The sequence below is a fragment of the Mastigoproctus giganteus genome, chromosome 1 (assembly GCF_048544385.1).
Source record: "Mastigoproctus giganteus isolate SK-2022 chromosome 1, ASM4854438v1, whole genome shotgun sequence".
Taxonomy (NCBI): Eukaryota; Metazoa; Arthropoda; class Arachnida; order Uropygi; family Thelyphonidae; genus Mastigoproctus; species Mastigoproctus giganteus.
In genome coordinates, this window is record NC_143575.1 from 210,275,559 (window position 1) to 210,289,009 (window position 13,451).

The window sequence follows — 13,451 nt, forward strand, 5'->3', positions numbered from 1 at the left end:
GAGTTTTTTACTTATGTAAACTCCAGAAGGAAGGGGATGAATCAGATTGGTCCACTTGATATAGATGGGTCAACTGTTGATGATCCTGCTCAGGTGGCTAACAAACTAAATGAATATTTTGCATTGACATTCACACATGAGGTGTTATTCAGCGAGGGGAATGCTAGACGTGTATTCAACTCTGACAGTAAGCTAGAGACTCTTGTAATAACTGAGAGTAAAGTGGAGGAGAAATTGTTGAAGATAAACACAAGAAAGGCACCTGGGGTGGATGGGATCTATCCAGTTATATTAAAGGAGGCAGCAAAGGAAGTAAGCAAACCCTTAGCCATAATTATGAGAGCTTCCATGGACTCGGGGGAGGTACCCACAGACTGGAGATGTGCAAATGTGATCCCAATTCACAAAGGAGGATCAAAGGCTGACACAAGTAATTATAGACCTGTGAGTTTAACTTCTGTTCAAGGAAAATTAATGGAGGCACTGATCAAAGAAGCACTACAGGATCATCTAGACAAGACTTCAGTTGTAGCTTGGACACAGCATGGTTTTGTTAAGGGGAAGTCTTGCCTGACCAATTTGATTGGATAGTATGATGCAGTCCCAAAGGAACTGAATGCAGGGAATAACTTTGATATTATACACTTGGATCTTAGAAAAGTGTTTTGATGCTGTTGCACATGGAAGACTGCTGCACAAATTGGAGCAGTGTGGCATTGGAGGCAAATTATTGCTATGGATAAAGGGATGGTTGAGGGGGAGAAGCCAGAGAGTGGTAATCAATGGACACCACTCATCGTGGACTAATGTTCTTAGTGGAGTCCCTCAGGGTTCAGTGTTGGGTTCATTATTGTTTTCTGTATTTATAAATGATATTGATGATGGTATATCAAGCTTAATGTCCAAGTTTGCAGACGATACAAAGGTTGGCAGGGTTGTCAAGGACACTACTGACACAATGCTGCTGCAACAGGATCTGGAAAGGTTGAGCAGATGAGCTTCGAGGTGGCAAATGAAGTTTAACATTGACAAATGTAAAGCACTACATATGGGAAACAGCAACCACAGAGCAACGTTTTAACTCTGTGGTACTACACTGGCAGTGGTAGAGAATGAAAAGGACCTGGGGGTAATTGTGCAGGCAGATATGAAGTTCTCTGAGCAGTGCATACGGGCTACAAGAGTAGCTCATGGTGTATTGTCAATGATATACAGGAATTTTTCTAGCAGGAATAAGGAGGTGATTATTCCCTTGTATAAGGCAGTGGTCAGGCCACACCTAGAATACTGTATACAAGTCTGGAGGCCTCATTTCAAGAAGGATGTAGAGTTGCTGGAACGAGTACAGAGAAGGGCAAAAAGATTAGTGAATGGAACAAAGGGGTGCTCTTACGAAGAAAGGCTTAAGTTTTGCAAATTACAGAATCTGGAGACTAGGCACAAGCGAGGTGATCTGATAGAGGTGTATAAAGCCTTGAATGATTTGAGCATGCTCAATGCTGATGGGATTCTTCCTCTTGCTCAGAATAATCATCTGAGAGGGCATAAATTCAAATTGAAGAAAGACAGATGTAGGATAGACGTACGGAAAATTGCGTTTAGCCAGCGGGTAGTTGGTTGGTGGAACAGACTTCCATCCCTTGTCGTGGAAGTTGATAGACTAAATAAATTTAAGGCTCAGCTGGATAGGTATTTCCAGAGGGTTGAAGTGGAAGTGGTTTTTTTTTTTTTTTTTTTTTGGCTGATGCTGCATAAGCTTGCTTTCTTGCATCATATGCCTCTACTAATGCTAATGCTAATTTGGTGAACCCTGTGACACAACCTTGGTAAACGGACAACCCTCCCCGGAGCATGCACATTGAAACGAGACATCCAGTATGGACGCAACGAAATGCACTTGATGTCGTGCACAGAAGCTAGGTTTGCACTCACAAGTAGTGTTTTGCGACGAGTTTTATTTTTTTTGCACATGAAAATCAAAAGCTTAACCCACAGGAGGGCTGCCCAAAATCGTTCTGCAGGACGTGGTTTGGACAGCCCTGATCTAGATCATTTTGTTGAAAGCTATAACTAGGTGGAATCTACAAGGAGCAAATTGTAATGTGGATATCCACAGCTACACGGCCTGCTGCTGCCACAAGGGGAAGAGTCCAGTAAAACGTACTGGCAGGAATGTGTAGGTTTACTAAAATAGCTACACCACAGTATTTTCGTGGGTTCTGTCTTTTCTAAAGACATTATACTGAGACAGTTTTGGTGTATCTTGAGGTTTTAAATATGTCTCTTGAAGGCAGAGACATATTGGCATATATTTAGGGGTAAGGTCATATACGTCATCAATACTGGCATGGAAACCATGACAATTCCACAGAATTATTGCATTCATTATTTATTTCTTGTTAGGCTTTCAGAACACTCTTGTTTTTATCTTTTTTTTTGGAAGTAAGGCTTTCCCATGTCCAGGACACCATCTTCTGCAGATTTTTCATTAATATACATTTCCTCTTGATGTTTGGAAGTTTTGATTGGTTTTTGTTTGCATTCTTGGTCCAGGGAGTGTAGTTTTTCGCATGGTATGAATATTGGTCTCCTTGGGTTTCGGTTGCACTGTACAAGGTTTGACATAATTTGAGAAAGACTCTTTTGGGGGTACTGATAATTGCTGTTGACTGATATTTTTTGGTAATTTGGGTGTACCTAAGTCTGTTTGTATGGGTTGGTGGTGAGATGATCTACTTTGCCTCTTGATAGAAAACATTGTTTTATACTTCTGAATAATTTTGTTTTTCCAGCATTCACATGTTCTAGCACAGGCAGTGTGGTCCTTTTTACAGTTTAGGCATATTGGTTGAGGAGCAGTACAGGCTTCGCAGTCATGTTCTACTGAACCGCACTTTGCACAAGTAGGGGTTTCCCGGCAAGCTGTCTGGGAATGTCTGTACTTCTGACATCGGAAACACTGTAGCAGATTTGGAATATATGGTCTGACATTGCATACACCAGATATCCAGCCTTAATGGATGCTGGATGATGCGGTTTGTTGAATGTCAATATCAGATTTTGTGTAAGGGTTAGGTTGCCATCTTTTCTGAAGATTCTCTTCACTTGAATAATGCCTTGTTCTTTAAGTTCTTCTAGCATTTCCTCTTCAGACGCATCTAGTAAATCCCAGTCTGAGATCAATCCTTTGTAGGAGTTCAGTGATCTGTGGAGTGTCACAGTTACCGGTAGTCCTGCAAAGAGTTTAATGCTCAAAAGTCGCTCTGAATGTTTAGTGTTAGGATGTCTCCTGACCTCAGTCATTTTACAGACTTGGGAGATCCAGCTCTACTTTCTAATTCCTTTTGGACTCTAAATGGTGAGAGTTTGCCAAATGCATTTTCACCAGTTGAGTGAATAATTAAGGAAGTTGGAATAGGATAATTCTCTGTCCCAATTTCCTGGCATTTGGCAGTTGTTGTATTGGAACTGTCTTTCATTTTGGATGTCTGGGGTGTGTCATGCAGCCCAGATAAGTTAGAGTTTGATTTTCTCATCACGTGTCTTTTTGGCACTGGGAGATTGTCTTTTTCTCCCAGGTTACCAGGGAAGAGCGGTGTCACCTAGTGACCCAAGTGAAGAAGATAGGGTTAGTATAAACTAAAAATAAAAAAAGGGATTAAAGAAAGGTGATTTTCCTTTCTAGGTTATAGTATTTGGATAAATGTATTTAAATATAATACTCAAGTGTACCAGATAATCACTGTGAAAGTCACTGTGGTCACTAATTTCACTTGACACTTGGAGACACAAATGTTTAGTTTGTTTTAGTGGATCATGTGGATTGCTGTGTTCCACATTACAGCAAAATGAAAAATTTTTGTTTTGTTATTATTTAAGTGAGGAGAGATTCGGCCAATTTTTTTTTTTTTATAGTAAACATTTTTTTGTTTATAAATCGCAGAAATGATGGGTAAACACAAAACAGTTGTGCTTTCAACTGCACTAACAGAAGAATGACGAAACAGTCTACGTACAAGGACCTCAACAAGGCAATGGTGTTGTGGTTTAGTCAACAAAGAGCAGAAGGCATTCCAGTCTCTGGACTGTTTGTGTAACAAAGACAAAATATTCTTTTCAACGAATTAATTTTTTGTGAACATAACCATCCTGCTGATCATTAAAATGTGGAAGTCTTGAAATATGTTGCTAATATGAAAGTGAAAACCTCTAGTAGCGGATGTAATCCTCTAGAAATTTATGCAGAAGCTGTATCACAGCTTCTAAATTCCATAAAAATTCATATGGCAGTTGAAGAGAGTACAAAGAGGGAATCCCGGAAAAAATATCACATTATTTATTAATTATTCTGATAACCCATTCAGGCCATCTATGCTTATTGTCATGCAATCTTGCAATATTAAAATAAAAATTACTGTTTTTTGCCAGGATGGGGGGGTTTATTCTACCGGAGGTGAAACCCACCCCAGTCAGCCCCTTTGGTTAGATCAAGTGGTTATGCATAGTTTTTAGAGGGAAAAAAAGAAAAGAAAGAAAATCTGATTTTTTTTGTTTCCGCTTTTGCCAACACAGACTTCACTGTTTGCCCATTCCTTAGAAATCTTCATGCCCATATTCAACTAACATGCTATGCCAATAGTCTAGAAACATGAATCAAAACACCACCCTTCTTGTCAATTGCATTACAAAAGGCCAATGAGATACAAATGCATAGACAATACATGTAAAATGTCAGGACAGGTTGATTTTCCCTGTATCACAAAGTTCAAACATATCAGCACAGCCTAACAAAGGCCCTCATATACCCATGCTAGTTACAAATTTATTGTCCAACATCTAAGGAGAAATAAAAAAAGAGAAGAGAATATTAACAAAACAGAAAAGAAAGGATTTTTTACCCCTTAGTTGTTGGCCTTACTTTTCAACATGCTACAGATGAAGAAATGAGCTGAGCCCCCATTATGGATAAGCATATTTCAGATGATTTCGCTTCAGTGTAATGCAGACCCAGACATAACTATGCTGGCTTGCATGAGGGGTATTGCACAGCGTGCAAAAAAGTTGGAATAATTAAACTTACAGTTTGTAAAGAAGAAATAACTTATTCTGAACTAATTTTGGTATAGAATAGAGCACATTTTTAAGATGAGTTTTATAATCCTCTTCAATACAAATAAAATGCAGTGAAATTTATTAAAATAAATAACAAGAATTGACAAAAATTACAACTTTCATTATTGGAAAATTCTGCAGTGGCCTACTTACTGGAAAGGCCCAGGATTTAAATCAATCATGGTTCCCAAATTGCTGTTGCATTAAAGTCCCATCACTCAGGTGCACTGTGAGCTTCAAGTTGTGTTTCTACACTAGGAAAAACCCCCATTGTATTTAATGTCAATCTCCTTAGGCGATTGACATAAAATGAATATGGTATCTTTCAACTTCAAGTGTGACTTGAGTGAAAAAGCTTGGGAGCCACTGGTCTAGCTTAATGCTGAAAAAGACTGACCGGGATGAGGCTGTCTGAGGATATCTCATTAGGTAACAAAAAGGAAAAAATAAATTATGTAAATTTGCACTTAAATATACTAAGTTAAATCTGACCTATTGTGTTGCTGTTTTCTGCATCTCAAGTATACATATCTGTGATGATTGACTGACTGCACTTTTAATTCAAACAAAGCAAGAACTACAAGTCAAACTACTAATAAAATATTCTATACACTTGTGGGCAATAAAACAAGAACAGAAAAAGGAACTCACACTTTGGAACCCAGAGTTGTCATAGCTGTTTGTATTAAAGGTTCCAAGTTGTTTTTATCAATTGGAAAGCTATCACTAATCTTCTCTAGGTGATCCATAGCAAATCGTGCTGCCATTTCATAACCATCTGCAATTCGGATAGGGTGGATTCCACGATCTAAGAGCTGTTCTGCTTGTTCCAATAGTGCCCCTGCAAGAACTGTATAAAAAAAAAATAATAATAAATAAAATAAAATAAAAAAAAAAAAAGCATCTTATCTTTACAATTTTTATGAAGTCAATAATATTAACCTAACTGCATTTCTGGCAGTTAGCCATGCCATGCATTGAAGCTATGCATGGCATAACTTCAATGACCACAGACTACTGTACAAAAAATAAATTTATTTTAATTTTCTGGAAAAATCTATATTTATTCATCATGGCAATATTTTAAATTATTTATTTTTTTGTGATGTTCATAAATATTCATGGCTTGATGAGGATGTCCGAAAAAATTCTATCATCAGGCTTCTTTAGTTGTAATGCCATGCCCAGTTTTCTAGGCATGTTTGGCTACAGCTGAAACCTCTGTAATTGGCAGTCTTGAGGACTCTATCATGTTCCCCCAGGCGATCTCGCAGTCTGCATTTCGTTACCCCCACAATCAGGATACTCAATTTTGCAGAGGTTCAGGCGTAGCAGAACATATCTGGGAAACTGGGCATGGCATTACAAATAAAAAAGCCATGGTCGTGGATAGAGCACATGGCTTTTGGAACCGGAAATGGCTAGAGAGTTTAAGGATATGTTCATCCGAATGCTACAGTCTTAACAGGGATAAGGCATTCATCCACTCTTTGAAGACCTTATCCTAAGAAGAAATGAACCATTTAGAGTGGCCCGTCCAATTTCCGGTTCCAATGCACAAGAAGTGAACCGTGCACAGATGCCATAGTTCTGCTGCGGACCAGCTGAGACGTATATATGTCTATATGGCAGGCAGCAGCTGCTGCCGAAAGCTCCTGTTCTAGAGGTTCTTAGTGATTTTAAACATATTTTTTTTTTATTTAACTTTATATTTTGTTGCATTTTATTCTTGTTATACATAGTTTTATTTTATTTTATTATACAGTTTATACGATCAATATGCATAATTTTACGTTATTTTATATTTTTATTTTTACATTATTATAATAAGGGCATTTTATAGAGTTGAGTCAGTGTTTTTTAGTAGCATCACAGATAAATTATAGGAACTGTGAGAACGAACATGGGAAACACTGACTTTTTCACAATAGGTAACAGTGTCAGGTAGGGCTGATTTTGTCACCTCACCCTTTTAATCTTTATGCTGAAGATATGCATGAAGCTTTGGAAGATTTAGAGACTGGCATCAAAATTGGAGGACTGAAGATAAACAACCTTCTCGTTATGCATATGATACTGTGCTAATTTGTAATTCTAAGGATCATCTTAAAGAAACTCTGAAGAGAGTATGGGAAGCAAGTAAGAAAAAAGGATTGTTTCTGAATGTGGGTAAAACTAAAATTATGGTGATTGGTAATAATCTTGGTTCCAGTAAGGTGAAGGTTAATGGCAAGATATTGAAGAAGTTGATGAATTTGATTACTTAGGGTCAAGAATAAATAAAATTGTGACTGCTCAAACAATGTAAAGAGACAACAGGCAATTGCTAAAATGTTGGTCGCTGATCTGATAAAATTATGGAGAGATCATGATCTGCCTCTAAAGATGAAACTGAGAATCATTGATTCGTTAATTTTTCCAGTTGCCACTTATGGATGTGAAGAATGGAATCTGAAAAAGGAGTTAACAGGAAGAAAATTTGAGGCATTCGAAATATGATGTTACAGGAGAACACAAGGGCGCCTCCGTAGCCAGGTTGGAAGGAGCAGCAGTGCGTAGCACACGCTTCTTGATTAGACCGGGGTTCGAGCCCGTCACCACCAAATACGGAGGATGCGGAAAGGTCAGGGAATGACCACCGCACATCCCCGGAGCAATATGGCCTCAGTTGCTAATGCTCCTAAAAACCAAATAACAACAACAACAGGAGAACACAGCATATTTCTTACTTGAATCGAAGAACAAATGAGTGGGTATTGAATAAAATTGGTAGGCCTAAAATTCTTCATAGCATCAACAAAAGAAAACATGTTTTTTGATCATATAATAAGAAGGGAAAACTTTCTGTTGAAGAATATAATGGAAGGAAAAACAGAGGGAGAAGAGGTGCAGAGGAAGACCTGCAACTAGGTGGAAGGATGGAATCAGTGAACTTCTGGCCATGACACTTTGAGATGTTGCTCATATATCAATGCAGTTGGAGGAATTTGTTGGTGGCCACAACAGCTCCTCAGGGAGCTATGTGAGTGGAAGATCATTATGTGTCTATTTAATTTATTAAGAACATAATTATGCAGTAAATTAGGCAATCTCTGTTTCTCCTTTGCAACTCTTAACCTTTAGAAGAAAAGATATTTCTAAAATCAAAAAACTGCTGCCTTGTTTGGCCAAGTTGGGTTACCCTAAAGCAAACACAGGTTCAGGAACCACATTATCCTCTGAAAAGACACAAGATGTTTTATGTTGAGGTTCAGCAATTCTTTTAGAAAAATCAACTCTTTTAGAAAAATAGAAACAACTCTTTTAGAAAAATAGATATATTTTTTTTACAAAATACACATGGAGAAAAATTGAGTGTTACACAGCATTTCATGATAAAATTGGTATCTAAATATTTAATTTATTCTACCTGACTAAATTTTGGTGGCCATCTGCTAAACTAATTTTTATAGCAGTCAAACTAATATATATATATATATACACACAGTAGAGTCCTGATTAACAGAGGTTTTGCATTATCACAGATGAATTGTCAAAAAGTTCTATATACTTTGTCATCAAAGACAAGAGTAAGTAGTTCAGTACAGAGCAGGTATACTCCCACCAGCTGACTATTGAGTCGTGCCGATCTTTTGCATTTGGTGATTTTGTGATGTTTTACTCTAATTTTCAAATTTTTTTTTATCTGTCATGTTTCATTTTTGTTATTAGGGTTAGTGTAAGCACTATGAGAGGAAAACGAAGTACAGTGGTACCTCGGTATACGTCCGCTTTGGAATAAGTCCAACTTGATATACGTCCTGTTTGGATGCGAAAAATTTTGTTGGGTATACGACCTTTGTTTGGAATATGACTTGCGTGGTCAAAATGAGTCACAACACCGCGCACTACCCTTGTTTACCTCTCTCAAGACACAGCCATGACTCAGATGCCAGACCTTAATCCCCCTCTCCAAAAACCGAATAAAAGCCGACCAAGGATGGACGCTAGCAAAGTACGTGCGCCTGTCCTCACTCGGCTTTCCGAATAAAACCGACCGAGGAAGTATGCGCACACGGTGCGCGCTTACGTCCTCGGTCGACTGAATTCGGTTTTTGGAGAGGGGGTAAGGTCTGGCATCTCTGCCACGACTGCCCACGAGCGTCAGTACAACAGTTTCTACCATTCAGTGAACAGCCCACGCTATAACTCTCCGTGAATTTTCATGTGATTTCGTGTTTTTTCGCATAAATGTTTTGTAAATTCATTAACCATGAGTTCTAAGAAAGTTAATGAGAAGAGCCAAGCAAAGAAGAAAATGGGGCAGGATTAGCACGGAGGTGAAAAAAGAGATTGTTGATGATTATGAAGGTGGCATGCGTATCCGGAACTTGGCTGCTGCATACCGTATGGCGAGAACGACGGTATCTACGATTGTGAAAAACAAAGACGTTATTAAATCTGCTAGCGTTGCGAAGGGGGTGAAATCGATTACCAAACAAAGATCAGGGACATTGTATAATATGCCAATAACAATAGGATTTTTTTTCATGGGAACGGATTAATCATTTTCCCTTTATTTCTTATGGGAAAAATTCATTTGGTATAAGTCCAAGGATCTGGAACGGATTAAGGACGTATACCGAGGTACCACTGTATGTTGTTGTGTCATTAGATAAGAAGCTGAAAGCAATCAAACACTTGGATCAATCAAGGAGAAACAATAAAAAAAATGGCTAGTGACTTAGGTAGTGGCAAAGTGACTGTAGGGGAGTTGGAGGAGAAAGAGAGCAGAAATTGAAAATGGTGTTCACAAAGAGCATCTCTATGTGATAGTGAATAGAAAAACAATGAAGAAAGGAGAATTTGAACAAACTTCTGAAGATCGATTTTACAGGCATTTTAATGAAGGGGAATAACAATTTACCACAAGTATTGATTGGTTGGATTGTTGGAAAAAAAAAGTTTGCAGTTAGAAATCTGAACATGACATGGAAAAAATCAGTATGGAAGAAATAGCAACGTTTACTGCTAAATTATCAAAACTTATTCAAGAAGAAAAATTGAATTTGGATCAAATTTACAACTGTGACAAAATGGGCCTGAATTATAAAATGCACTCATCCAAAACACTTATAGCTAGAAAAGAAAAATCAGTTCCTGGTTATAAACAAAGCAAGGAGAGAATGACTGTACTGGCATGATCAAATTCATCAAATCAAAAAAATGCATGGATGATTCAAATTTGTTTAAAACATGGTTTCATGAAAAATTTGTCCCTAGCACAAAAAATATCTGAACTAAAAGGAACTTCCTCCAAAGCACTTTCAATTTTAGACAATGCTCCAGTCCATCCAGACGAAAGTGAACAAGTTTTTGGTGACATCAGAGATCTGTTTTTGCCATCTAATGTGACATCCCTTCTTCAACCTCTGGATCAAGGTGTTTGGAGACTTTGAAATGCAACTATAGGCAACATCTCTTAAAACATCTGCTTCAAAATCTTGAAACAGGGACCAGTGTTGTTGAGAATCTAAAAAAAAAAAAAATAAACATCATGAATGTTATTTACTGGTCGGCAGAAGCATGGAACAATGTTAAAACATCTACTCTTATTAAATCCTGTAAAAATTTTATGCTCCCAAATTGAAGCCAACGAGAATGAGACGGCAAATGAAGATGAAAGAGGTGAGGAAACCTTTATAGAACTAGCCAATAACCTTACTGTTTCGGACTCGTACTACAGAGGACATTAAAGAGTGGATAAATTCTGATGAAAAGCTGGAAATGACTGATGACATGACCGGTAAAGCTTGTTGAACAAAAAGATGAAAGTGAAGATGACGAAGAGTGCACAGAAACTACAAAAAAAAAAAAAAAAAAAAAAAAAGACACATGGAACGTCCAAATGCTATTGAGTCAGCTTTACGTTATATTTAGGGCTTACAATACCCGGGATCCCGGTCATTATTTTCCGGTACTGATACAAAAAATACCGGTTTTTCGGTACAAATTTTTAAAAAAATATAATTGTTTATAATTTAATCACATAAAGGTTATAAAATCACCTTTATGTGATTATAGCATCGTTATCTCTACTAGCAAATAAACGATAAATCATCGATAGGACACCATGCAACACTGCAACCTGTCCACAATTCTCGGACAACTTCATGTCTGACCGTATTGTAACCGCACAAGTCCCGTTCCTCCACTACTGACTTTAGTTCAACTCCACCAAGTGTATAAGTTATTTTGGGGTTGCTGTTCCCCATGTGTAAGGCCTTGCATTTTGCTGAATTAAAGCATAGCTGCCACTTTTCTGACCATCCCGGAAGTCTATCTAGGTCACTCTGAAGAAGCTCTGCTTCGCGGTGATCATTAACTACTCTACTGATCTTTGCGTCATCTGCAAGTTTAGACCTCATGCCCTCTATAGATGTCATTTAAGATAATCAAAAACAACAGTGGTCCCAATACTGATCCTTGGGGAACCTCACTTCTTACATTAACCCAATTTGAGGAATAACCATTTATCACAACCCTCTGCCAGGTGCCCTCAAGCCATCGTGCTATCCATCTAAGGATTTTCCCTATGATTCCAGCCTGCTTCAGCTTATAAAGTAACCACTCATGTGGGACTGAGTCAGATGCTTTGCTGAAATCCAAGTAAACAATGTCGAAATTTTCCTAAATCCAGCTCACGAGTGACCTGTCAAAATGGCTAACCAGATTTGTTAAACACGATTTTCCCTTTACAAAACCATGCTGTGTATCCTACAGAATTCCATTTCCATCTAAATGATCCTGAATTCCACCCTTGATCATTGCCTCCATGATTGTCCCTACTACTGAAGTTAGACTGGTCGGTCGGTAATTTCCCGTTACACTCCAAGAACCTCCTTTATGTTCCAATTTACACCAATCCAACAGAATCTCTCCTGAGTCCAGTGATGCTCTCATAACTAGCCTTAATGTTCAATGCACTCACTTGCCGCCTCCTTTAAGATTATAGGGTATATGCCATCAACCACAGGAGCCTTACTCCCCTGTAGGCACGAGAGTTCTCATTAAATAATCATTTGAAATTTCAACATCATTAATTACATTTTTTTCAACTTCACTTCCATAATATCTCATTGACACAAAAGGTTTTTTTATGTAAATATCGATGCAAAGTAGCTGTTGAGTTCATCTGCAACTTCAGCTGTGGTATCCAATACTATCCCATGTCCACTGCATAAGGGTCCAATCTGATTTGTCCTTCTGTTCTTTGTATTTATATATGTGAAGAATTCATTAACTGCACTCTTTGCCCTCTTCTTTATTCCTTATCCCCACTCTTTGTTCTCTCCCAGACTCAGTAAAGATACTATAGTGAAAATTATACTTCGCTTAATAAAACGTCTTTCTCTTTCAGAAAATGAACATAATTCAACCATGGAAGATCAACATGGAAAAGAACATAAGTGTTCTGCAAATTCTTTCCAAAATAAGAAATTGCCTGACTCCAATGAGATTTTAAAAGATGAACTTGAGTCAGAAATTAATGAAATACTTAACTATTTTTGCTAAACAAGTTGAAAGCCTAGAAAATATGGACTGAGATCGTCTACAATTATCTCACTACAGTAGTACCAGAATAGAATCCGAAAGGGCGTTTTCTGCCACTAATCAAATACTGTATGTACGAAAATTAGATCCATTTTAAACGCTTATGTTTCTTAAGAGCTCACTTTATTCGGACAGGTAGTGTGGATGCTTAAACATAACAAAAACTTTGCAGTAACTATGTATTTTTTTGTTTTTAGAATAACTGTATTTTAATGATTTTTTCAGAATATTTATTATTGCAATAAAAGTTTATTTAAAACATGAATTCAAGTAATTACAGTACTTGTTTTTTTCCTTACTTTATTGCATCTAATTGTAATCAAAATTAATGAGAAAAACACTTGTTTTTTGGAATACCGGTATCCCGGTTTCATAAATTAAAAATACCAAAATACCGGTATTGTAAGCCCTAGTTATATTGTACAGGAGGAGGATACCACACCCACCGATGTTTTGTTTTCAGGTGCCTACAAAATATAGCAACTAAAAAGTGAGGCACTTCTATGAAACAGAAATGCATTAAGGATTTTTTTAATATGATATTAAGGTGTAGTGCTAATGACTGTAAGTGTACATTTTCTTGTCTATGACTTGTAATTTTTATACTTGTACTATTTTTTTTTTTTTTTTTTTTTTTAAATTTTTGTAACAAGACAGTTGTAAATCAAATTAAAAGTAGTTTTTGTATAATTTAAAAGTCATTATGTTCAATTAAGTAGGTCTAACCTGAAAACAGAGTATACATC

At 37.3% G+C, this 13,451-nt stretch overlaps 1 protein-coding gene across 1 annotated transcript in view; it reads right to left on the minus strand.

The window, feature by feature from the left end:
• The window catches only part of CCT5 (chaperonin containing TCP1 subunit 5), a 167,456-nt gene that overhangs the window by 68,947 nt on the left and 85,058 nt on the right, over nt 1-13,451 (minus strand). The window contains exon 4 of the mRNA XM_090375914.1: nt 5,764-5,962. Within this exon, the coding sequence (XP_090232040.1) occupies nt 5,764-5,962 (199 nt within the window). The remainder of the gene's footprint in view (nt 1-5,763; nt 5,963-13,451) is intronic.